The sequence below is a fragment of the Bos javanicus genome, chromosome 3 (assembly GCF_032452875.1).
Source record: "Bos javanicus breed banteng chromosome 3, ARS-OSU_banteng_1.0, whole genome shotgun sequence".
In the NCBI taxonomy this organism is placed as follows: Eukaryota; Metazoa; Chordata; class Mammalia; order Artiodactyla; family Bovidae; genus Bos; species Bos javanicus.
Window position 1 is genome coordinate 108623079 of NC_083870.1, and position 26498 is coordinate 108649576.

The 26498-nt window shown below is 42.7% G+C and overlaps 1 protein-coding gene across 2 annotated transcripts in view; it reads left to right on the forward strand.

Moving 5' to 3' along the window:
* Positions 1-24077, forward strand: part of MEAF6 (MYST/Esa1 associated factor 6) — a 26546-nt gene extending 2469 nt beyond the window's left edge. The window contains exons 3-8 of one of the 2 annotated variants that reach the window (XM_061412477.1): positions 2441-2528; positions 2716-2761; positions 17080-17272; positions 21117-21146; positions 21933-21966; positions 22465-24077. In XM_061412477.1, coding sequence (XP_061268461.1) covers positions 2441-2528; positions 2716-2761; positions 17080-17272; positions 21117-21146; positions 21933-21966; positions 22465-22473 — 400 coding nt within the window. In that variant the 3' untranslated portion in view covers positions 22474-24077. The remainder of the gene's footprint in view (positions 1-2440; positions 2529-2715; positions 2762-17079; positions 17273-21116; positions 21147-21932; positions 21967-22464) is intronic. The other variant, XM_061412478.1, reaches the window with a different exon arrangement.
* The last annotated feature ends 2421 nt before the right edge of the window (positions 24078-26498 follow it).

Below are 26498 nucleotides of genomic sequence, written 5' to 3' on the forward strand. Positions count from 1 at the left end.
ATACTTAAAATTAAAAAAAAAATTTTTTTTTGGAAACAATTATAGATACATAGGCAAAAAACAATACACAGAGGTTCCATATAGCCTTCACTCAGTTTTCCCCAGTGGTTGGGTTTTATGTAACCATATAGTACGATGGTAAAGCCAGGAAACTGACATTGGTACAATGTGTATGTTTAGTTCTGTCGTTTTATCACGTGGGTAGCTTCCTGTAACCACCACTGCAGTCAAGATACAGAACTGTTCTGTCACCACAAAGATCTCCCTCGCGCCACCCCTCTGTAGTTGTATCTCCCCTTTCTCCCACATAGGTGTATATATACTTTTTGCTAAACCATTCAAAAGTTAAAAGCCGATCTTGGACACTTTGTCCCTAATTGTGTCAGCAGATACCTCCTAAGAATAAGAACATCTTTCTTAACCACAATTAGGCCTAGAAAATTAGCGCTATGTTAATAGTATTATCTAATATACAGTCTTTACTCATACTTCCCCTAATGGCCCCCAAAATGCACTGCTAGCTTGTTTTCAACCAGGTGGTGCTTGTGCATTGCATTTGGCTGTTATGTGTCTTTAGTCTCTTAATTTAAGATCTTCCCAACCTTTTCACGGAGAAGGCGATGGCACCCCACTCCAGTACTCGTGCCTGGAAAATCCCGTGGACGGAGGAGCCTGGTGGGCTGCAGTCCATGGGGTCGCTGAGGGTCAGACACGACTGAGCGACTTCACTTTCACTTTTCACTTCCATGCACTGGAGAAGGAAATGGCAACCCACTCCAGTGTTCTTGCCTGGAGAATCCCAGGGATGGGGGAGCCTGGTGGGCTGCCATCTGTGGGGTCGCACAGAGTTGGACACGACTGAAGCGACTTAACAGCATCAGCAGCAACATTTTCATTGATGAGCTTGTTTATGACATGTAGAACGTACAAATTCTAGGTTTTTCTTGTTGTGCCTTCATGAGGGATCCTTTAAATATTTTTGGCAAAAGTGTTGCATTACTGATTGTGTACCTCTTGTTTACCTCCAAGTTGTTTTTTCTTTTTTTGACTGCCCCATGGCATATGTCGGATCTTAGTTCCCTGACCAGGGATCGAACCTGTGCCCCTGCAGTGGAAGCGTGGAGTTTTAACCACTGGACCACCAGGGGAGTCCTTGCTTACCTTTGTGTTATCAGACAGCTCAAAACGACAGATTGCCCCATTGTTGGTGCTGCTAAGTTTGATTCTGTAATTTCACAATTGCAAAAGTAATTTTTTTCTCTTCATAATTAACAGTTTCAGAGGTTGTACTTTTTTAGAAGTGTGAATATGCTACTCCCCCGATTTTTGTCACTGGTTTTAATGTCCATTGTTGATTCTTATCTAACCAGTTATTATAACGGAGGTTGCAAAATGATGATTCTAATTTTACTGTTCCTTTTACATTTGTTGCTAGCATTCCGAAAGAAGAGTTGTCCCTTTTTATCTTCTTTCCCTTTCATTCTGTCTCTCTCTCTCTTTAGAATCCTTGTAGATGCATGGATTTAAAAACAAAACAAAACCCAAAAAACCCCCAGTGTATTGGGGTCTAGTAACTGTCACTTTTTTACGCCAGAGGTTTATTTTGTTATTTAGTATAAATTCATTTATTGAAATCTATACAAAGAAGTACATAAATCATGAATTTACAACCCACTGACTTTTCACACCCCAGCACACCCATCATCGTTGTTTTTGATGCTTGTTAGTCACTCAGTGGTGTTCAACTCTGCGACTCTATGGACTGTCGCCTGCCAGGCGCCTCTGTCCATGGGATTCTCCAGGCAGCAGTGCTAGAGTGGGTGGCCATTCCCTTCTCCAGGGGATCTTCCCGACCCAGGGATCGAACCCCGGTCTCCCACATTGCAGGTAGATTCTTTACCAGCCGAGCCACCAGGAAAGCTTAAATTGTCCCAGAAGTGGCCGGAGGGAGCCCCCCAGCTGATTGCTTTGACATGACCCTGCGTTCTGAGCACTTGGTTGTTTGCTGTCCCTTTGTACTCTTCTTGTCCCAGGCCTGGCATCAGTCATTTCTCTGAGGACCCCTGGTTCTTTCCTTAAATTTTTTAAATTCAGGTTATTAAACAGAGATACTTCATAGCACTAGTCTGTGCTAGATGTTTTTAATAATAGGCATTAAAATAAATACATATTAAATACATGAAAATGACTCTGAACCTAACGCTAAAGTAATCCCATGTGTCACAGTGGATCACATATCATACATTGGAAAACACTGCTATGTATGTAGGCATTCAGAATGAATGTCATTTTGGTCAATCCAAGTGGTGTGGAGGTGTTTCCGTAATGAACTCCATAATTAAAACAAAAAAAGACTTCCTTGTATTTGTCCTGGGGCGTCCTCAGCTTGAGCCATAGGAGTAGCTTGGTGCTTACAATGTGTTTCTTGTGTGTGTTTTAGAAACTCCAATAGCAAAAACGATAGAAGGAACCGGAAGTTTAAGGAAGCAGAGCGGCTCTTCAGTAAATCCTCAGTTACTTCAGCAGCTGTAAGTGAGGTGGGGTAGGGGGGAGGATCTTTCTGTGGCCCATTGTTAAGGGAGCCCTCAGTTAAATTTCTGTGAGTTTTCCCTTTCCCGTCCGTCTGTGAGTAGGGTGTCTCTTTCCTTTCTGTCTGTGAGTGCTCTCCTGAGACCTGTAATAATTTTTTTGGTAACTGGTAGTTTTTTCTTTTAGGCAGTGAGTGCTTTGGCAGGAGTTCAGGACCAGCTCATTGAAAAGAGTAAGTTTATTTATTTATTTATTTTTTTACTTTTTCATCAATTTATATTTGAGCCTCCATCACTCCTATATTTAACTTCTGTCCAACTGTGTATCTGAAGACTGCATGTCTTTCTCTTGCCTCTTTCTGGAAGTTAGGAGCCCTTTTGGATATCCTTAATCATGTCTTTCTCTGGTGGAAGAAACTACCGTATCCTTCCTGCCTTTTCAGTCACATGAAGATTGACTTTAGCTGCTCAAAGACACAGAAATGTGTTTTCACTCCTGTTAAGTTTTAGGAAATTTTTTTTCTTAGTTACAAATAACCCTTTTATCATCCAACATTTCAGACATATCTAATAAATCCCCATGTACCCAATTTAATCATTCTTAGGAAATTCTGATACTATGACAGGAATGTACCTGTGTGTTCTTAAATTTAAAATGGAGAGCAGATTGTATTTACTTTGTAGAGAAACGTATCGTTCTGTGTACTTAAGCCATACAGTCTGACTCCTTTCTAATTTCTCGTAATGAGACTAGGAGCTGCAGGTTTGCCTTTCTGCACGAGACTCTAGGTAGCTGGACTGGATGCTCTCCCTGTGGGTCGGGTCACTCTGAAACTCACCCTGCTTTCTGTACTGGGGCTGGGTACTTTGCCATGGCATGTCTTGTTGTGGGATCCAGTTGTTTTGTTTGCATTAGGGCAGTGGTTTGAGGAAAATGGATTTTGGTAGTTTGGGAATTAGAACTACTCAGTGACTTCTGTTATTATTTCTGTATACAGATTTCTGAGTTTTTAGCCTCGTCCCTAACTCATTTCCCTGAGCTTTAGTCTTGCATTTCTAGAAAATTCTAGAAAATGTCTTCTAGATATTTCCACACAGTCAGATTCATTTTGTCTAAAACTGAGCTGTGCCGTTTTCTTCAAAGTGTGTCTGCCCAATTATTTTGTTAGAGTATTCTGTTCTCCTGCCTTCAAAACTTGGTATGTGGCTTTGACTCCTTTCTACCAACGTCATCAGTTGGACTAAGTCCTTTTTTTTCTTTTCCCTTTACTATGACTGTCAGAATGGTTTGCTTTGCCTTTCAGTCTTTTTTTCCATGGTATAAAATCTCTCCCTTGTCCCCAAATTTTTGTATAACAGATTCTGTGGAATGACTCCTGTGTTCTTGATCTTTGGTCAATGGAGGAAACAACCTTTTCTCTTAGAATTTGTACTTTTATGTCTTCATATCTCAAGGATTTTGGAGTTTTATATTTGGGGCATTTGTTTTTAAACTGTTTTGAAATTTTTCCTCAAGCATGCATTGCTTTTGTTTCCTTTGGCTTCTTTTGTACCTGCAGTAGGAAGAGAATGGATTAGCATAGTCCCAAAGGGGAATTGTGTCCTAATTAGTGAAGCATTGTATATTTTTGTTAAAAGAATAAAGTGAAACAATAATGAAAAACAAAACAGGCAGATTTTATTTAGTTCTCCTGTAAAAGGATCAGCAGTCTCCCTTGTCTGTTTTCCTGGGCTTCTCTGAAGCTTTCATCACAGCAAACCCCTCCGGCATCCACGTCATTGCGCAGGTAAGTGATGCTTGAGCACGGTTCTCCGTGTCTTCCTTTCTGCCTTTTAACGTTTCATGTTGTTCTGAAGCCACTGCCTCAGACTGTTCAGTAGCTAGTCCGTTAAGTAGAGTGTCTCATTTGTAGATTTATTAAACTTAAAGTCTGATGTTACTTGCTCTAAGAATGAGTTGCTCAGTTTTATGTCAGTGAGAGGCAAACGCGTGTGTCTTTTCATGGTGGCAGCATTAGTCGACTGACGCCTTACTGTTGTGCCCTGAGATATTGTAACCCAGTTCTCTTGCTGTCCCTTGCCTTCTGCTTCCATGAGCTGAGGAAGAAAACGATTATTACTTTGTGGTCTCATTTTGTACTTTCAGATCAGATCAGATCAGTCGCTCAGTCGTGTCTGATTCTTTGCGACCCCATGAATCGCAGCACGCCAGGCCTCCCTGTCCATCACCAACTCCCGGAGTTCACTCAGACTCACGGCCATCGAGTCAGTGATGCCATCCAGCCATCTCATCCTCTGTCATCCCCTTCTCCTCCTGCCCCCAATCCCTCCCAGCATCAGAGTCTTTTCCAATGAGTCAACTCTTCGCATGAGGTGGCCAAAGTACTGGAGTTTCAGCTTTAGCATCATTCCTTCCAAAGAAATCCCAGGGCTGATCTCCTTCAGAATGGACTGGTTGGATCTCCTTGCAGTCCAAGGGACTCTCAAGAGTCTTCTCCAACACCACAGTTCAAAAGCATCAATTCTTCGGCGCTCAGCCTTCTTCACAGTCCAACTCTCACATCCATACATGACCACAGGAAAAACCATAGCCTTGACTAGACGAACCTTTGTTGGCAAAGTAACGTCTCTGCTTTTGAATATGCTATCTAGGTTGGTCATAACTTTTCCTTCCAAGGAGTAAGCGTCTTTTAATTTCATGGCTGCAGTCACCATCTGTAGTGATTTTGGAGCCCAGAAAAATAAAGTCTGACACTGTTTCCACTGTTTCCCCATCTATTTCCCATGAAGTGGTGGGACCGGATGCCATGATCTTCATTTTCTGAATGTTGAGCTTTAAGCCAACTTTTTCACTCTCCACTTTCACTTTCATCAAGAGGCTTTTTAGTTCCTCTTCACTTTCTGCCATAAGGGTGGAACCGTGATTAATCTAGTCTCCCTAGCTCCCGTCCCTCTTATAAACTGCTTCTAGCCTAAAAATCCTAAGACATAGGTTGGCACAGAGAATGCAGTGCATATTAGTTGTTTGGTGTTACTTCCCTGTTGTAAAATTCAGGATGACTTCCTCTCTTATCTCCTTCTAGCAGCTCTTTTACTGCACATAACCTTGACTGATTGTTTGGAGTTTGACTTGTGTGTTTGTAGATCTCAAACATGTTGAGATTTGAACACTTACTTGTGTTGACGAAGGAAACGAAACACTTTACTTTGCATTATCTCATTTAATCTAAAGCTACTCCTTGAGGATACGCATAGATTATCAGTTCCTTGAAAGTAGGGAACATGGCTGTAGCCCCCAGTGTCTAGCTCAATATCTTAATCATAAGAGATACTCAACGCATGAGAGATAGAATTCCTGTTTTACAGACGAGAAAACAGGTTCAGAAAGGTTAAGCAACAAATCAGTTCTCTTAACATCAGCTTGTATCGTCCCCTTAGATTAGATCTCCCAGTCTGATAGTTATGACTTCTCTCGTCACTTCCCAGGCTCTCGGTTTAAGAGGTGGTGTTTGATTTATTTGTTTCGAGTACACCTTGTGTCTTCTCACCTCTGTGCTTTAGCTTGTGCTCTGTTTCGTACTTATTTTGGCCTCTCATTTCTATCAAGGTCCAGTGTCAATCCCACACCTGCAGTGAAGCTTTTCCAGAATAATCCACTCTTTCCTCTCTGACTCCCATAATACTTAGTATCCATATCAACCATTTAGAACATCACTTAGTGCCTGGGTTCTCAGTTCTTAGGGCTTTGATTTGATGAAGGCAGCTCTGTATGTGTTTGCACGTGTGTGGGGGTACATGTGTACCGGCTTTATAGAATATGACCAACTCATGCATCCATTGACTCAGAACTCCCATAGCAACTGCTATACTATGCTATACTCCCAAATGAGTCAGCAGTTGATTTTGCTCCCGAATGCATTTGAATAGAACTGCAACATAGATAAAATTTGCCATATCTAATTTGCCTTTTTCTTACTTGTCTCCCACCTTTTTAGTTAAACTTTCTCTCCCCTATGCCCAGCCCCTCCTCCACTAATCCCTTATCCCTTCTTTCATACTGGGATCCCAAGTTTTCTTTTTTTTTTTTAATTTTATTTTTAATTGGAGGATAATTATTTTACACTGTTGCGATGGTTTCTGCCATACATCACCGTGCATCAGCCGTAGGTGCACCACATCCTCTCCCACTCAGCTCCCTCCCCATCCCTCCCCTCTAGGTTATCGCAGGGCACTGGATCCAAAGTGTTTCTGCGACCGCATGGCCTGTCAGCCTGTCGTCTCCGCAGCCAGCCCTCTACCACGTGCGTGTTCTGTGATGATGGTTTTGCTGTTCCTACTTGTGGCTGCGCTGGGTCTTTGCTGTGGTGCACAGGCTGTCTCTCGCTTTGGAGAGTGGGCTTCTCTCGTTCTGGCACTCGGGCTCTCGAGGGCGTGGGCTCAGTAGTTGTGGTGTGCGGGCTTTTCTAGTTGCGGCGTGCTGGCTTAGTTGACCCACTGCATAGACAAGTGTGGATTCTTAACCACTAGACCTCCAGGGAAGTCCCGGGAGATGATAAATTTTTACTTGGATAAATAGAATTGGGTAATGGAGAGAAAGACTGTCCTGACCACACTTCTCCATCTTACACTCATCTTTTTATATTTCATTAGATTTTTTTTTTGGACCTCCCTGGTGGCTCAGACGGTAAGGAATCTGCCTACAAAGCACAAGACCTGGGTTTGATCCCTGGGTCGGGAAGATCCCCTGGAGAAGGGAATGGCCACCCACTCCAGTATTCTTGCCTGGAGAATTCTGTGGACAGAGGAGTCTGGCGGGTTACAGTGGGGTCGCAAAGAGTCAGATGCAACTGAGCTGGAAAAATAACATGTTCTCATTATAAGTCAGGCTGTTCAGAGGTGAATGTGAAAAAGGTTATTTATTTCCTGAGGTAGCCAGCATTAACAGCTTGGTTTTAATCTAACATATATTTCTGGACATAATCACACACACACAGAGCTGGAGGTTTTTTTTTTTTTTTTTTTTAATAGAGATAGTGGATCGGTGCATACTGTCTGCTTTTTACTGTTTTGTCACACATGGCCCTGCCAGTTCAATACACACACTGAGAACAGTGTTGAGTTGTGATTAAAGAGTGTGATTTGGACTCAAGCCATCTGGTTTGAATCCCAGCTCTACAGCTTCTGAGCTGTGTGACTCTAGGCAGGTTCCTTAACCTCTCCAGCCTTCCATTCCTTTCTCTGTAAAATGGACATCGTAACCGTAGAGCTTTTGTGAGGGTTCCGTGTATTAATATATTTAAAGTGTGTGCAACAGTACCTGGCTTACAGTAAGGACCGTCATGTCAGCTATTGTTCGTGTCTTATATTGTCTTTTTTTTTTTTTTTTGGCCATGCCATGTGGCATGTGGGATCTAGGGAAGTCCCATAAGATTTCTTTTTTTTTGGCTGTACTGCTCGACATGTGGAACTTCCCCAACCAGAGATGGAACCCATGCCCTCTGCAGTGTAAGCATGGAGTCTTAACCACTGGACCACCAGGGAGGTCCTAGCATCTTGCATTCTTTTTAAAAGCTGAAAAATACCTGCTAGTCTGGTGGTGCCTCCTCTGTTGATGAATATTCCCATCATCTCTGTTTTCCCCACTGTGAATGGTGTCACAGTAAACATCCTTGTACCCATATACTTTTTTATAATGCAGTTTTAATTTCTGTATGACAGTATCCCAGAAGTGGCATTACTGTGTCAGAGTGATATTCATAAATATAGTACAGTTACTGTCCGTGGCATAAGGGGCAAGGTGTATGTGGTCTTTGTCCCCTTTCCTGGCACCAAGCTCCTAAAACTCTTGGATGCTCCAGAATATAAAGAATGACTAGTATGCAAAAGAGCAGTCAGAGAGCTTCAGATGGGGCTGATTCCCTGAAAGACCAATCCTTGATCAGAAGCTTGGAACTTTGAACCTTATCCCTGAAACCTCCAGGGAGGGCTGAGTTTGAGATTGGAGATTGAGTTAATTAATCATACCTGCATAGTGAATGGAAAAGGAAATGGCAACCCACTCCAGTATTCTAGCCTAGAAAATCCCATGAACAGAGGAGGCTGATGGGCTGCAGTCTACGGGGTCACAAAGAATTGGACATGGCTGAGCGACTGACCATGCATAGTGAAACCTTTGTGAAAACCCCTAAACAATGGAGTTACCGTTGGTGAACACGATGCGACACTGGACAGGTTCCCAACCCAGACAAGGCAAGGAACTCTGCGCCCCTTCCCATGCCTGGTCCTGTGTGCCTCGTCCTTTGGCCTGTTTCTGACTTGTATCCTTTATAATTAACCAGTGACAGGAAGTAGTGTTCCTGAGTTTTGTGAGCTATTCTAGTGAATCATCGACCTCGGATTTATAGCTGGTCTGTTGGAGGAATGGGAGGCCCAGGACTTGTGTCCAAAGTAGGGAGCACTCTTATGGGACTGAACCCTTAAACTGTCGGGTCTGCCCTGACTTCAGTAGTTAGGGTCAGAATTAAGTTGAATTGTTGGTATCTAGGGAATCAAAGAATTGGTTGTTGGTGTTGGGAAACAACCCTGGACTTACCAAAAAGAATCTTGTCATTCCCATTCTTAAAGGCATACCTTGGGAGAAATCACTGGGATAAAATAAAAGAGAAAAGGATCATTTTATTATTACTCTTTATTAGAGTAAATTTTCAATCTACACAAATAGAGACAAAATAATGAATGCCTGTGTACCTGTCACACTGCCTCCCGACCATCACACCATGGCTCGTCCTGTCTCATCCACACCCTACCTGCCCTCAGCTCCACCCCCTGTATCATGCTGAAAGTCTCAGAAATCTACGCCTGTTTCTTGTGTACCCTTCACCATGTATCTCCTAATGATCATTTTTAAATTGTGGTGAGAACACTAAACATAAGATCCACAGATGTTTTAAGTGCACAGCGTGGTGTCGTTAACTGTGCAGGGTCGCACTGCCGATCTCTCATCAAAGAAGGACACCCCACTCACCGCCTCCCCCAGCCACCAGTGCCCACCGTTCTGCTCTCTGCCTCTGTGGGTTTGACTGTTTTGGATTCCTCATAAAAGTGAATCATGCAGTATTCGCTTTCCTGTGACTGGCTTATTTCATTTAGCGTGATTCCTCCAGGTTCATCCATGTTGTGGCATATGACAGGATTCCTTCTTTTTAAGGCTGAATACTGTATTCCATTGTTATGACTTTACCCAGTCATCTGTTGATGGACATTTAAGTTGTATCCACGTCTGGGCTATTGAATGATGCTGCAGTGAACACAATGAGAGTGAAAAAGCTGTAAAACTCAACATTCAGAAAACTAAGATCATGGCACCTGGTTCCATTACTTCATGGCAAATAGATGGGGAAACAATGGAAACAGTGACAGACTTTATTTTTGGGGGCTCCAAAATCACTGCAGATGGTGACTACAGCCATGAAATTAAAAGACACTTGCTCCTTGGAAGAAAAGCTATGACCAACCTAGATGGCATATTAAAAAGCAAAGATATTACTTTGCCAACAAAGGCCTATCGTTTTTCCACTAGTCATGTATGGATGTGAGAGTTGGACTATGAAGAAAGCTGAGCACCAAAGAATTGATGCTTTTGAACGGTGGTGTTGGAGAAGACTCTTGAGAGTCGCTTGGACTGCAAGGAGATCCAACCAGTCAATCCTAAAGGAAATCAGTCCTGAATATTCATTGGAAGGACTGATGCTGAAGCTGAAACTCCAGTACTTTTTCTACCTGATGTGAAGAACTGACTCATTGGAAAAGACCCTGATGCTGGGAAAGATTGAAGGTGGGAGAAGAAGGGGACAACAGAGGAAGAGATGGTTGGATGGCATCACGGACTCGATGGACATGAGTATGAGCAAGCTCCAGGAGTTGGTGATAGACAGGGAAGCCTGGTGTGCTTCAGTCCATGGTGTCGCAAAGAGTCGGACACAACTGAGTGACTGAACTGAACCACAGTGAACACGGGAGCACAGATACCTCTTCAAGATCCTGATTCAGTTCTTTTGGATAAATACTCATAAGTAGGATTACTGGATCATATGGTACTTATATAAACGGTAGACCGTTTCTACTGTAATTACACTTTAAAACCCCTAAACACAGCATGTATTCAGTTCAGTTCAGTCCAGTCGCTCAGTCGTGTCTGACTCTTTGCGACTCATGAATCACAGCATGCCAGGCCTCCCTGTCCATCACCAACTCTTGGAGTTCACTCGAACTCATGTCCATCGAGTCGGTGATGCCATCCAGCCATCTCACCCTCTGTCATCCCCTTCTCCTCCTGCTCCCAATCCCTCCAAGCATCAGGGTCTTTTCCAGTGAGTTAACTCTTCGCATGAGGTGGCCAAAGTACTGGAGTTTCAGCTTCAGCATCAGTCCTTCCAATGAACACCCAGGACTGATATGCTTTAGACTAGACTGGTTGGATCTCCTTGCAGTCCAAGGGACTCTCAACAGTCTTCTCCAACACCACAGTTCAAAAGCATCAATTCTTCAGCGTTCAGCTTTCTTCACAGTCCAACTCTCACATCCATATATGACCACAGGAAAAACCATAGCCTTGATTAGACGGACCTTTGTTGGCAAAGTAATATCTCTGCTTTTCAGTATGCTGTCTAGGTTGGTCATAACTTTGCTCGTACTGCATTTGTTTATTTGTTTAGTTTGGGCTGCATTGGGTCTTTGTTGTTTGCACGCGCTTCCTCTAGTTGCAGTGAGCAGGGGCTACTCTTCATTGCTGTGCACAGGTTTCTCACTGGGGTGTCTTCTCTTGTTGCGGAACGCTGGCTCTAGATTCTCGGGTTCAGTAGTTTGGTACCGGCATGGGCTTAGTTGTCCTATGGCATGTGGAATCTTCCCGGACCAGGGGTCCAACCTGTGCCCCCCTGCATTGGCAGGTGGATTCTTAATCAACCAGAGAAGTCCTGCATCTCTTTAATGCTGAATAGTACAGGCATACTTTGTTTTATTGCACTTTGCAGATACTGCACTTTTTACACGTTGAACATTTGTGGCCACCCTGTGTGGTCAGATGATGGTTTAACATTGTTTAGTAGTAAAATATCAAATTGGCAACATCCGCTGGATCATGGAAAAAGCAAGAGAGTTCCAGAAAAACATCTACTTTTGCTTTATTGACTACGCCAAAGCCTTGGACTGTGTGGATCACAGCAAACTGTGGAAAATTCTTCAAGAGTTGGAAATACCAGACCACCTGACCTGCCTCCTGAGAAATCTTTATGCAGGTCAGGAAGCAACAGCTAGAACTGGACATGGAAAAACAGACTGGTTCCAAATCAGGAAAGGAGTATGTCAAGGCTGTGTACTGTCACCCTGCTTATTTAACTTATATGCAGAGTACATCATGAGAAATGCTGGGCTGGATGAAGCACAAGCTGGAATCAGGATTGCTGGGAGAAATATCAATAACCTCAGATACACAAATGACACCACCCTTACGGCAGAAAGCGAAGAAGAACTAAAGAGCCTCTTGTTGAAAGTGAAAGAGGAGAGTGAAAAAGTTGGCTTAAAGCTCAACGTTCAGAAAACTAAGATCATGGCATCTGGTCCCATCACTTCATGGCAAATAGATGGGGAAACAGTGACAGACTAGTTTTCTGGGCTCCAAAATCCCTACAGATGGTGACTGCAGCCATGAAATTAAAAGACGCTTGCTCCTTGGAAGAAAAGGTATGACCAACCTAGACAGCATATTAAAAAGTAGAGACATTACTTTGTCAACAGAGGTCCGTCTAGTCAAAGCTATGGTTCTTCCAGTAGTCATGTGTGGAGTTGGACTATATAGTGAGGGCTGGACTATAAAGAAAGCTGAGCAACGGAGAATTGATGGTTTTGAACTGTGCTGTTGGAGAAGACTCTTGAGAGTCCCATGAACTGCAAGGAGATCCAGCCAGTCAATCCTAAAGGAAATCAGTCCTGAATATTCATTGGAAGGACTGATGCTGAAGCTGAAGCTCCAATACTTTGGCCACCTGATGTGAAGAACTGACTCATTGGAAAAGACCCTAATGCTGGGAAAGATTGAAGGCGGGAGGAGAAGGGGACCACAGAGGATGAGATGGTTGGATGGCATCACCACCTCGATGGACATGAGTTTGAGCAAGCTCTGGGAGTTGGTGATGGACAGGGAAGCCTGGCATGCTGCAGTTCATGGGGTTGCAAAGAGTTGGACACGACTGAGCCACTGAACTGGACTAATTTTTAAATTAAGACATGTACATTTCTTTAGACATAATGCTGTTGCACACTTAATAGACTACAGTATAGTATAAATATAACTTACATGTACTGGGAAACCAAGAAATTTGTGTAACTCTCATTATGTTGATGCTTGCTGTGTTGTGGTGGTCTGGAACCAAATCCACAAGGTATGCCTGTATTCCATTGTATGGATATCAGATCAGATCAGATCACATCAGTCGCTCAGTCGTGTCCGACTCTTTACGACCCCATGAATCGCAGCATGCCAGGCCTCCCTGTCCATCACCAACTCCCAGAGTTCACTCAGACTCAAGGCCATCGAGTCAGTGATGCCATCCAGCCATCTCATCCTCTGTCGTCCCCTTCTCCTCCTGCCCCCAATCCCTCCCAGCATCAGAGTCTTTTCCAATGAGTCAACTCTTCGCATGAGATGGCCAAAGTACTGGAGTTTCAGCTTTAGCATCATTCCTTCCAAAGAAATCCCATGGCTGATCTCCTTCAGAATGGACTGGTTGGATCTCCTTGCAGTCCAAGGAACTCTCAAGAGTCTTCTCCAACACCACAGTTCAAAAGCATCAATTCTTCGGCGCTCGGCCTTCTTCACAGTCCAACTCTCACATCCATACATGACCACAGGAAAAACCATAGTCTTGACTAGATGAACCTTTGTTGGCAAAGTAATGTCTCTGCTTTTGAATATGCTGTCTAGGTTGGTCATAACTTTCCTTCCACGGAGTAAGCGTCTTTTAATTTCATGGGTGCAATCACCATCTGTAGTGATTTTGGAGCCCAGAAAAATAAGTCTGACACTGTTTCCACTGTTTCCCCATCTATTTCCCATGAAGTGATGGGACTGGATGCCATGGTCTTCATTTTCTGAATGTTGAGCTTTAAGCCAACTTTTTCACTCTCCACTTTCACTTTCATCAAGAGGCTTTTTAGTTCCTCTTCACTTTCTGCCATAAGCGTGGTGTCATCTGCATATCTGAGGTTATTGATATTTCTCCTGGCAATCTTGATTCCAGCTTGTGTTTCTTCCAGCCCAGCGTTTCTCATGATGTACTCTGCATATAAATTAAATAAACAGGGTGACATATACAGCCTTGACGAACTCCTTTTCCTATTTGGAACCAGTCTGTTGTTCCATGTCCAATTCTAACTGTTGCTTCCTGACCTGCATACAAATTTCTCAAGAGGCAGATCAGGTGGTCTGGTATTCCCATCTCTTTCAGAATTTTCCACAGTTTCTTGTGGTCCACACAGTCAAAGGCTTTGGCATAGTCAATAAAGCAGAAATAGATGCTTTTCTGGAACTCTCTTGCTTTTTCCATGATCCAGTGGATGTTGGCAATTTGATCTCTGGTTCCTCTGCCTTTTCTAAAACCAGCTTGAACATCAGGAAGTTCACGGTTCACATATTGCTGAAGCCTGGCTTGGAGAATTTTGAGCATTACTGTACTAGTGTGTGAGATGAGTGCAGTTGTGCAGTAGTTTGAGCATTCTTTGGCATTGCTTTTCTTTGGGATTGGAATGAAAACTGACCTTTTCCAGTCCTGTGACCACTGCTGAGTTTTCCAAATTTGCTGGAAATGTATGGATATACCATTTTTATTTATTTATGCATTTATCAGTTAACGGACTTTTGCATGCTTAGTTGCTCGGTCGTGTCCATCATCCCACTGACTGTAGCCCACCAGGCTCCTCTGTCCATGGAATTTCCCAGGCAAGAATACTGGAGTGGGTTGCCATTTCCTTCTCCAGAGGATCTTCCCAACCCAGGGATTGAACCCATGTCTCCTGTGTCTCCTGCACTGCAGGTGGGTTCTTTACCCACTGAGCCATCAGGGACGCCCACGGTGAATCGTGCTTCTGCGAACATTTATGACCAGTTTTGTGTGAACGTGTTACCATCTCTGTTGAATGTGTTCTCAGGTGTAAAGTTGCTGGTGGTTTGTTAACTCAGTGTTTAACCTTTTGAGGTGTTTTCCAAGGTGAGGGTGCAAGTTTACATTCCCATCAGCCCCATTGGAAGGTTCCAGTTTCTCCACATGCTCACCAGCACCTGTTACTGTTTTCTGCTATAGCCACCCTAGTGTTCGGAAGGGTTACCTCCTTGTAGTTTAGTTTTGCATTTCCCTAATGACTGATGATGTTGAGCGTCCTTTCCTGTGCACCTTGGCCATTTGTATATCTTCTTTTGAGAACTATCCAAATCCATTGCTGATGTTTAAAATTTTGTTTGTCTTCCTGAGTTCTAAGAATTCTTTAATATATATTCTAGATACAAGTCTTTATCAGATATATGATTTGCAAATACATTTTCTCCTGTTCTGTGGGTTGTGTGTGTGTGTGTTTAGGTGGCACTGGTTTATAAGCATGGTATGAACACACCATATTCTGACGTGTGTGTGCACTGCAGCGTGCTCACTACCAGTTTCGTTTCCATGTGTGACCGTGTGCTTGGCCCCGTGTGCCCACTTTGCCCCTGCCCCACTGCTGTGGGCTGTGTTTTTACTTTTGGGGTGTGATTTTCAGTTCAAGAGTTGTATATAAATGATATAGTTCACTTTACTTATTTTTTCTTTTGTTATGCTTGGTTTTGTGGTCTTATCTAAGAAACCATTGCCTAATCCAGTGAGTTCTAAGAGTTTTACAGCTTCTACATTTGAGTCTCTGGTCCAGTCTGAGTTAATTTTTATATATGGTGTGAGATACTGTTCCAACATCATTCTTTTGTGTGTGGATATCCAGTTATCTCAACACCATTTGTCAAAAAGACTGTTCTTTTTTCATTGAATTGTCTTGTCATTTGTTGAAAATCAGTTGACCACAAATGTAAGGATTTATATCTGGACTCTGAATTCTGTTCTCTTGACCTGTATGTCTGGTCTTAGGCCAATACCACACAGTCTTGGTTACTGTAGCTTTGTGTAGTAAGTTTTGAAGTTCTTGTGCTGATTTTTTATAAATTCCACTTTGATTTCAGGACAGGATTGGTTAGTATACTTTTTCTAGCTTAATGGTGTTAGAGCTCCCTCTTCTGTTTTCATAAAGTGTTCAAAGGCAGGGATTCGTCACTGCTGAGATCTGCTTCGATTTCTCCCTTCTGCTTTTTGGGGACTACCTCTTTGTTTTAGCTCTAATATCCTTGTGCTACTCAATTTGAAATCTCTTCCTAGAAGTTTATATTACAAAGACGTAACAAGAAGAAAGCTAATCCTTGGTTCTGCTGTTCACCTAACTCCTTTTGAAAATTTTTAAAAACAGGTAATGTACACATATTTGGGATTCTTCCTCAGTTCAGTGAAGTGATAGTCTTCTCCTCCTCTGTCCTTTTATATTAAGTTTCAAGGAGTTCCTTTCAGGAAGAAAAAGTGTACCTTTACCAAAGTATGTGTAGTTTTTCTTAAAAACATGTATTTATACAAATTGTTCTTGATTTGCTTATTTAATGTATCTGAGGGATATTTTAAAATTGGGAATATGTGTCAACTGAAGGGTATTATTACCACTTTTAAAATAATATTCTTAAGGCGTCTCAGAGTAACTTCGGTGGTGGAGCTCTTCTCCTCCTTGACCCTTTTTCTTCACGGAAAGTCAAGATTCCTGTGTAGTTTGGCAAGGAACCAGGGCCAGCTGTAGGATCTTTTCCCAAGGTCATCTCTCACCTCCTGAAGACTTATATACTGTTTTTGATAATGCTTCTTGTGTAATTATTACTCCCATTAGTGTATTCTGTGTTTCAGTAACTGCTATGTAGCGAGGTTATCTTGTGTGGTACAGTCTCTCAGCTGTCCTTAAATCTGCTGCCTCTGGTTACACTGTTTCAGATTACAAGTTCTGCAGCACTCTGGTAACTTTGATGCTTTGACTGTATGTATCTTTTGCCACCTCATGTGAAGAGTTGACTCATTGGAAAAGACTCTGGTGCTGGGAGGGATTGGGGGCAGGAGGAAAAGGGGCCCAAAAGAGGATGAGATGGCTGGATGGCATCACCGACTCGATGGACGTGAGTTTGGATGAACTCCGGGAGTTTGTGATGGACAGGGTGGCCTGGCGTGCTGAGATTCATGGGGTCGCAAAGAGTTGGACACAACTGAGTGACTGAACTGAACTGAACTGAACTGATCTTCCTGTCAGTTGGAATATATGGTCCTTGAGGGTAGTACTATATATTTTAGTGCTCGAAAATTCTTTTCTGGACTGATGGACAAACTGCCTGTCCATCAGTCCATCAGTACTGATGATGCTTTGGGGGCCTTGTGTTTCTTCCCTCCAGGGGAGCCAGGAAGTGGGACAGAAAGTGACACTTCTCCAGACTTCCACAATCAGGAAAACGAGCCCAACCAGGAGGACCCTGAGGATCTGGATGGATCTGTGCAGGGAGTGAAACCACAGAAGGCTGCTTCTTCCACCTCCACAGGGAGTCATCACAGCAGCCATAAAAAGCGAAAGAATAAAAACCGGCACAGGTCAGTGGCAGGGACCACCCTTCCCCAACCCCTGCACTTCTGCCCTGTCCCCAGCCACTTAGAGCTTCCACTGACCATTGCCGTGAAGGGTCTTTACTGTAATAAACGTTCTTCAGGATTGGTGTGGTCTTTCTGTTGCTGATGGGAAGAAACTCATTTGGTCTTAATGAAGCAGGCTAATTTTTCTCTAAGGAAGGAGTTGGTGGGCATTAGAGTAACTGTGAAGGGAGACATCCTGCTTACTGCTTCTAGTGTGAAAAGTGAAAGTTGCTCAGTTGTATCTGACTCTTTGCAACTCCATGGACTGTAGCCTGCCAGGCTGCTCTGTCCATGGAATTCTCCAGGCAAGAATACTGGAGTGGGTTGCCATTCCCTTCTCTAGGGGATCTTCCAGACCATAAAACTTTTGTTTAGTCAGATGAATTTGAAATCCTTTCAGAGGAGGTAAAGGGAACTAGAAGCGGAATCTGTGTACTGGCAAAGTGCCACTCGCTTGTGGCAAGCTGTGTGCATGCGTGCTCAGTCGCTTCAGTCGTGTCCAACTCTTTGGGACCCTGTGGACTGCAGCCCCCCAGGCTCCTCTGTCCGTGGAATTCTCTAGGCAAGAATACTGGAGTGGGTTGCCATGCCCTCCTCCAGGGCGTCTTCCTGGCCCAGGGATTGAACCTGTGTCTCTTGTGTCTCCTGCATCGGTAGACGGGTTCTTTACCGATGCCGCCACCTGGGAAGCCTGTGGAGAGCTGCAGGATGAGCTAAGTCTTTTGCCTCCTAGTCCTGATCCTGCCTACCCTTATTCCCTGGAGGATGGAGAGAATGAGCTGATGTGCCTTTTTACTTTTTAAATACAAGGTTTGTGATTGCTTATCTTCACAAATTGCTGATTTGAGTGCCAGAGGAACAATATAAAGGCTGTAATTCACAAGAGCGCCTTCCTAGATAATGTTTGTTCACCGTGCTTTTTTGTAGTGCCTAATGAGCTAGGAATCACACCAGTGGACAGAGAGGTCAGGTGTTACCCAGAGAGGATTTCAGCGTTCACTCTGCTTGGGGTTGTATGATAGTGCCGGGGTCTCTTAGCTCAGGTAATCTGAAGCCGTCCAGTTGCAGTCAGAGAGGGAAATTCTTAGTTTTTCCAGGAAGGAATCTTGTCCTGGCCTCAAACCTTCTTCTGGGAGGTATGAAAACCAGACATCCAACAGGCTGGCTTTTGTCCTGCTCCTCTTAGGAGCCTGCATGCTGAGGAGATGCGAGGGGGTGTGCAAGGAATGGGTGGGGTCCCCTGCCTTTCAGCTTGCCTCTGGTCTGAGCTCTCCTGTAGAACATGCCCTCACGCACCCAGGGCATTACCGTCGTTAGCTCAATGGATGTGGCAAGCAGGGATGATACAGAATTAACTCTTACCAGGTTTAAGCCTCCTTGGCATCAGCTGAGGCTTTAATTCTTTGAAGAGTCTTTCTTGTCATTGGTGGTGGTTTTAGATGCAGGAGTATATCCAGATAGTGACTGAGGACTGCAACTGAACATTTTTATGCAAACCAGACATCACCAGGCCAATCTTGTAAGCATAGTAAGAGAGAGCAAAAATTGCATCGTGTTGTCTCCCCCTTTTTTTTCTTAAGTAAGGCTACAGGTTATTTGATTACTATGACAGGACCGATGCCAGTTTATCATGAATAGCAGAGAGCCATACTCTTTAAAGTATTTTTTTTTTAATTGTCAAGATAAAAAGGTTATGCTCTGTGTTGCTTTTGTTAAGTTTACTTCAGTGTCATTTTAAATGTAACAATTTATTTTCCTATTTCAGAGTATCTAGAGGAGGGGATAAATTCCTTGAAAGTTTCTGGGACATTTCTTTTTCCATTCCTGGTATATAATAAGACTCTCTATAGCTGTTGTGTATTTCAGGTTATACCTTATTTTCCTTAGTGATACAAACAGCTGATAAAAAGGAATTAGACATCGAACTTAACTTTCTCCTTGTGGATTGCTAGTAGATTTCCATAGGAATAGCTTTTCCTGCCTTTCTTCTCCTGGCCTTAGGAGCTAACTCCTTCCAGAAAAATACTAGGATTTAAAAAGATCTTCGGTGGTAGTTATTGCCTTCACAGTGGGGCTTTTTGTTTCGAAAGCAGAATCCTTTTGTCATCCCCCTGGTTTAGTATCTGGCTGGATTTCTCTGTGGGCCTTAGGGACGACTCACCTGCCCCAAGGGAAGAGAATGGAATTGATTTCCCTTCTTTCTGGAGAAAACACGTTTAGCACACCTTCTCAGATTCCTGCCATCTTTAGTGTGGAATTGTGTCTGGCCCAACCCCCTCACCCCTGACCAGTGTCTTCGCTGGTCCCACAGATGGGGGTGGGGGTGGGGAGCACTTTGTCTACACGTTTGTGATTCTGCTCCCAGTGCAGTATTGTTTCTCCTCCAGTGTTCCACGCTCCATATTGTCCGATAAAAGTCAATGGTAAATTACTTCAATAAAGGTATGAATACCCGCCATGTGCAAGGCTTTATTTAGTGATGAGTAAACAAAGTGGAAATAAATAGGTACCTTAGCAAAAGAAATAACTTTTATTTGACCTTTTCAAGAATATGAAAATCTATCGAATAATTTTTAGCATTCATAAATTGATCACAGGATTCTAAATTCTTATGCTTTACATGATATCGGAACAGTAAATCCCAGTGTGTTTAAAGAAGAAAGTTGAAATTACAACCTCTAGCTGCTCTGACAGGTTTTTACTACTGTACCAAGCTCTAGAATTCTAGTAGTTTATGAAGTTTTCATTAAGTAGGTACAGTCTACTTCTTTAGTTTCTGATCAAAGTTAGACTGAAAGTTAAATTTCTGACAGTTCCTGGTGTGTACACTTACTGTATACTTTTCCCAAATGTCTTAAGTGAAACTGTTGCATAAAGGATGTTGAAGTTAAGCTTTATTCTAGCTTTGTTCCTGCAAACATTAGCTAGGAGGAAATAACAGCCGTTTTGCATATTGCTTTACCATCTGTCTACAGCCTGCAAGGTTCTGGAGCCAGCTAAGGACGGGTGTCGTGCCCCTGATTAATGTCTTCTTTGGAGGTCTGCCCCAGCCCATGGTCCTGTAGCAGAGATGGCCCAGAGTGGCTCCTGTGGGCTTCTCCCAGCTAGACTCCTGTGGCCTGGGTGCTTGTAGATGGCGGCTTCCCTGCAGACTTTGGTGTTCCGTAATAGTAGTGCTGATGTAAACAGTTCACTTGCCTTCCACCGTTTCAGGGGCAGGGTAATGTGGCTCTATGATTTACGGAATAAGACTCTGATTCGACCCTTGGCTTCTAGCATGAATGCTGGGAAAAGTAATACTGTGTTTGGACACAAATATAAAACCTGAGTTAGAAATTACAAAATGTTTTTTATCTCCAGAAATTTATGATGTTTTAATCTTTCATTTTAGCGAAAGTACATTATACTGAGTTGTTGGTACTGTCTTCAAAGCACCTTTCATTATGTGACTAAACCCTTCTTTCTCTGTTTCTTCTAATCCCCTGTTTATTTTTCATTACAATTAAATATTTAAAAATTTCTAACTCTCAATCTAGCAGCTAATAGAAGGCCTGTAGGTATCTATAGTTTTCTAATTAAATAACTTTTCTTATTATAGTCTTTTCTTCTGATATGAAATCCACTGAAGGAAGGGAGTCTCCCAACCCCAGAATCTTTGGTGCTTTGATGTTTTAAACTTTGTGGCTTAAGATTCTTAAAACTGATATTGTTTCTACAAACTTGCTAGGGTGGCTAATCAACTAATTTATTCAGTTAGTACATTATTAACGTCTATTGCTTTCTTCCTTTCAAATGCTGCCCTCAGCCCGTCTGGCATGTTTGATTATGACTTTGAGTAAGTTTGATTTGAACTAGTCTTTGTGCTGTGTGTCTAGTGTGTAGAGACCAGTATGCCTTTTTGAGACCTTTCTAACCCCTAGTTTATCTGTTTGATTATAGGTATGTATATTAGGTTAGGCTGGGAAGTTTTTTTAAAAACAAAAACGTGATGGAGGTAACATTTTTTAATAAGTTAAGCAAAGTTAAGTAAACTTCACTTTTATGCATTTCGATTTCTTGAAAAATAAGATAACCTTTACTTTAATCATATTTAAATTGATGTCCCGGCTTTGCTTCATAAGGAGGTTAATAGTTTAAGATCTTGATATTTTGCTGTGGGAAGATTTAAAAATTGAAATGTGTTTAATTTCTTTTGTGTTTCACATCCAGAAATACAAACTCCTAGTCTCTTTTCTGTTCTTAATTACTCTGTGTCTCAGACAGCGATGTAGTTGCAGAACTAGTATATTAACGTAGAGCATGTCCTCTTAATCCAAGCCCTTTAACGTGTCATTTTGGAATAATTTCTAAAAATTGTATGGCTTTCATAATGGCTGTTGTCTGTTTCTTTTTGAGTCATCTAAGTTTACCTTGTGGCAAGAGTATCTGCTCATGTTTTTAATCAATACTTGCTCAGTAATATCTGGGTAAACAACTAAATGTGACTTAGTCTAATGAAGAATGTGGGTTTTACTTAACCAAATAGTCTTTGTTATAGCTTGTGCCCTATGCAGTAGCTGGTTCTTGGACCCTTTTTCTGTAAATTAAAATGCAAATATCTCTTTTATCTTTCCCATCACAGGATTGATCTGAAGTTAAACAAAAAACCACGAGCTGTAAGTATCAGCCAGACCATTTCATAGAGGCTGGTAAATTTTGAAAATGGTTAGAAAGATGTATTTGCCTTCTTGAATGTTCCTAATCTGGGGTCACAGTTCTTGTTTTAAAGTCTGGGGTGTCCATCTGGACACAGTTCAACTTTTAGATTGATGTTCTTCTGTTATGTTTTGGAGAGAGAAAGGGTCACGTATTTTTAAGTGAAGAAAAACTACATTTGATTAAATAATCAACTGTTCATACTACTCTTTCTCATATCCTCATCCACCCCACCCCCCGCCATGCCTCTGCCTGGTGAGTTCTCAGGTCTGATAAGGAAGAGTTGATACCTCTGTCCCTTTGTGGGACTCAGAAGACAGGCCACTTTCAGATGTGAAATGTCCATTGCATTTGAAACAGAATCTTGATTACAGAACAGTCTCCTGGCAGGGTTGTTGATGAGAATTTATCAATGTTCTGCTGAGGGTAAATTGGGACTTTTGTTTTTCTCTCTTCAGGACTATTAGAAGACTCATTAGTGCAGATGCTTCCAGGCTGTAGAGCCCTGCTTCCCTCCTCCGACCTCACGAAGATGAGCATCCTTCACCTGCGTGCGTGGCCATCCACCTCTGCTTTCCCAGGCCCCAGTGCCTGTGACTCTGAGTTGTTTGTTCTGAAATGTGGTGACAAACAAGTCATTTCCATAAGACCGCATTGGGTCATTTACTTTGTGTCATTTTTAGTAACAGAACTGCAGGAAACCACACGACACAGTTATACTCCCAAGTTGCTAACTGTTCATTCCTCCCTTCTCGGAAGGAATGTCTCCCCCCCAGCCCCGAACTGGCTGGCACCAGCTTCATCCGTCATGCGCATGGAGAAATGTTCTCTGGGTTTGTTTTATGCTGAATGTAGAACACAGGTCACATTTCAGAGGGAGGCTGTAAATATCTGACGTTTTCTTATTTTGTTTGTGTTTTACCATTTTTCTATTATTGTTTTTACCATCTTATTTTCTTTGGGGACTTTTTGTAATGCCATTGTACAGCTCATACCTTCCTGCTGACATATCTGATAATCTGTTTTGTGCAGTTGCCAATATTCTTAACTGAATATAATCTGGTTTACCATAAATAGAATGGGGCTTGGCTTTTTGTTTTTCTGCCGAGGGAAGGTAAAGGGTGTTTATTTAATAATTACCTACCTTAAATCTTTCTGAGTTGAAAGCAGTTTCATGTTCAAGGAACAAGAAAAACTGAAAAACATAAGTTTAAATCAACCCTTTTAAAATATTTTTATTCTTTTGTATAAATAAAATTTCACAGGCTTTGACTTCTCATGCTTTACTTTTTTAAAAAAAATTTTAATTGAAGGATAATTGCTTTACAGAATTTTGTGTCATGCTTTACTTTTAAACCTGAGATTGTTTTTTGTTTTTTCACTTATTTATTCATATCATGCCTTATGGAAATTTCTCTTTCCAACTTTTCTCTCTTTGATGATATTTGCCTGGTTAAATATTGCTGTAAAAATCACTAAGGCAAATGGAAGGGCTCCAAATTGTACCCAAAACTGGTAACGCCTGGAGTTCAAGAGCAGAGTAAATGACAGGTTTGTGGAGAGGCCACAACACCAGCAGATGCCCCTCCCTAACGGAGTGGATGGGCCGAGGAACCTGCTGATGGCTGCTACCTGCCTCTGGAGCAGCGGCCGCCCACCTTGGCTGCACGTTGGAATCACCTGGCATGCTTAAAAAAACGCTAATGCCTGGGTCCTACCCGCCCCGTAAAGACTCTTGCTTGGGTATAGTCTAATAGTGGAGATATTCTTTTCAAGAGTCCCTGGCATTCTGATAAGAAGTCAAGTTGAGAGCCACTGCATTAGGAGACTGGATTGTTTGATTTAAGTCCTATGTCTAAGGGATAAGCTGTGGGGCCTCAACTTTCCTTTGACTCTATTTAGTCATAGCCCTTTACATACGTCTAAATCTTTGTTAGAAAAAATATGTCCCATTTGTGGTAATATTGGTAGAGTTAAAATGTGGATGGCGGCTATTATCAAGACACATCTACCTTGTCAAATGTGTGCGGAAGCTTTCACTCTTGTTCTCAAATAAACTTTCCTTTTTTGACTCTGTGGCTATTTAGATGTCTTTGCTTATGTCTTTGGTAGTAGAACTTCAGGGATTTTTTTAGGAAATAGTTTCTTATGTATAGATTTTCCAAAAGACACAGATAAACCCCACTAAGCTAAAGACAATGGAAACCAGAAACTTTCTGTATCCTTTTTTTTTTTCTCCTGTTTCTCCTTTCCTAGGAGGAAAAGATGGGATCTCTGTGGTTTCCTTAACCCGGAGGACAGCACGTAGCAAGCCTGAAGATAGTTTTGACTCTCATGACTTTACATTTGCTAGAGACAGAATAAGTGAGTCACTCAATCCTGTCCGACACTTTGGAACACCATGGACTGGAGCCTGCCAGGCTCCTCTGTCCATGGAATTCTCCAGGCCCGAATACTGGAGTGGGTAGCTGTTCCCTTCTCCAGAGGATCTTCCCACTCCAGCTCTCCCACGTTGCAGGCAGATTCTTTACCATCTGAGCCACCAGGGGAGCCAGAGATAGAATGCCTACTTTTAAAAAGGTGTATTATTAGGAGCATATCTATGTATAGGAATACCTCTGTATATATATAAAGTCATGATTAGAGACATGGGTAGCTTTATACATATTTTCTCTGTGAAGTTTCATCATTGATTAGGAGACCTCCGAACTTTTCTGTAAGTTGGCCAGGCGTACTGAAGATACAAGAGCCTGAGAGTTTGTCTAGGCTCCCTGGTTTAGGGAAAAAAAAAAAAAAAAAACCATCAGGAAGTCTCTGTCTACTGTGCCTGTGATATTTGTAACTTTGGTTATTGGCTAAGTTTAAGTTTGCTTGACTTTATATAAAAAGAGGATAAGGTCATGACTTTGATCTTAGCGACCATGCGAGTGGAGGAACATGTTTACTGAGGTGGCCGTTGCCTTCAAAGCGCCCCTGTGTAACACTTGGTGAGCTGGTCTGCTGGGTGGCCTGCATCCTCCCATCCTGGCAACTCCCACTGGCGACCCCTGCCCTGGAATGGCTGCTAGGACCACCGAAAAAGTGCTGCCTTCACCAGGTTGGTGTGTTTGGAGTAGTACTTGGTTTCCTGTCTTTACCCTTCTCATCTCTAAGATGGGGGTAGGATGTCCTTTGCTCCTTACAGTAGTTAATAAAACGTGGAGAAGCACAAGCACTTCATGCCTCATTCTGGGAGGATGGTGCCTGTACAAAGCTTTCGAGGGAGTCTCAAATGCCTGTCTTTCAGGAGCTAAGGACTAGCTCAGTGTTAAAAATACCATCAGACCCTCAAAGGTGAACACGGAGAGTGGGAACAATCCACAGAGTAGAAGCTGAGAAGCTATTTGGGGGCCTAGGGAGAGACCGAGGGACGTGTCACGAGGGCCAGTGAGGGTGGAGCACCCTGCCTGTCCAAGCTGCTGTCCCCATCTTGGGGGCCTTCGGAGTGCTGTAGGAAATTGATCTGGAAATAGGTGAAATGTTTTCATGATAATGGAGTTTATTCTCTTTACTTAGAAGAAAATCCCTTACTATGGAAGAGGAGGAAGCAGGCATTAGCATTACTTCTGATTCCCAGAGTGGTCTTTGGGTGCTGGGATGATCTGGGCACCCTCTAAGTGTGTGTTCTAAAGAGGGCAATGTTGACGTCTTGAGCTATGTGGTAAGTAAGGGAACTGAAACCGGGATTACAGGGCCCAAGCTTGAGAGCAGTAAGGATGCTGTTTTGAAACACTGTGACTTAGTTTTTGCTTTTATGCTGACTCCTCTGCCCCTTAGCCTTACTCCAAATTACTAAGGCATCATTACACTTAAAAACTCACATCAGGGGGACTTTCCTGGTGGTCTAGTGGCTAACACTCCAAGCTCCCAATGCAGGGGCCCAGGTTCAATCCCTGGTCAGGGAACTAGATCCCGCACGCCACAATTAAAGATACTGCACGCTGCAGCTAAGACCCAGTGCGGACAATTACATAAACAAAAACTAAGGCCTTGCGTCGGAAGCCTGACTCGGGGCGCTGCTCTGGTTTGGCCGTGGTGTGGAGAGGGAGTTGGATTGTACTTTGTAGGCATTTACTTCTCCTGGGCTGGCTCCTGTTCAGTGCCTGCAGGGGCCATGTGCATTAGAGATGCAGAGATAAGAAGAAGGGGTTGGGGTCCTTATTCCTGTGTTAATCTAAATTAATGTTATCAAGCCTGAATTAATTATTAAGTGGCAAGCTCCATAATTTGAAACAATTTTCCCTTTGAAAAACTACCTCTGTGGAGTAACTATTTTCTCCCACTTGAGAGGAGCTGTAACAAAGTTGATTCTGATCCCCATTTCAAAAGGTGTGGTCCCCAAGGAGGGTGATGGGGGCTGGGAAGAACAGGGGAGCCTTTGGTTTATGTTACTTTCAGGCTCAGTCTTATTTAGTTCTTCACTTTGTGTTATAGAATATACGGAAATATTCAT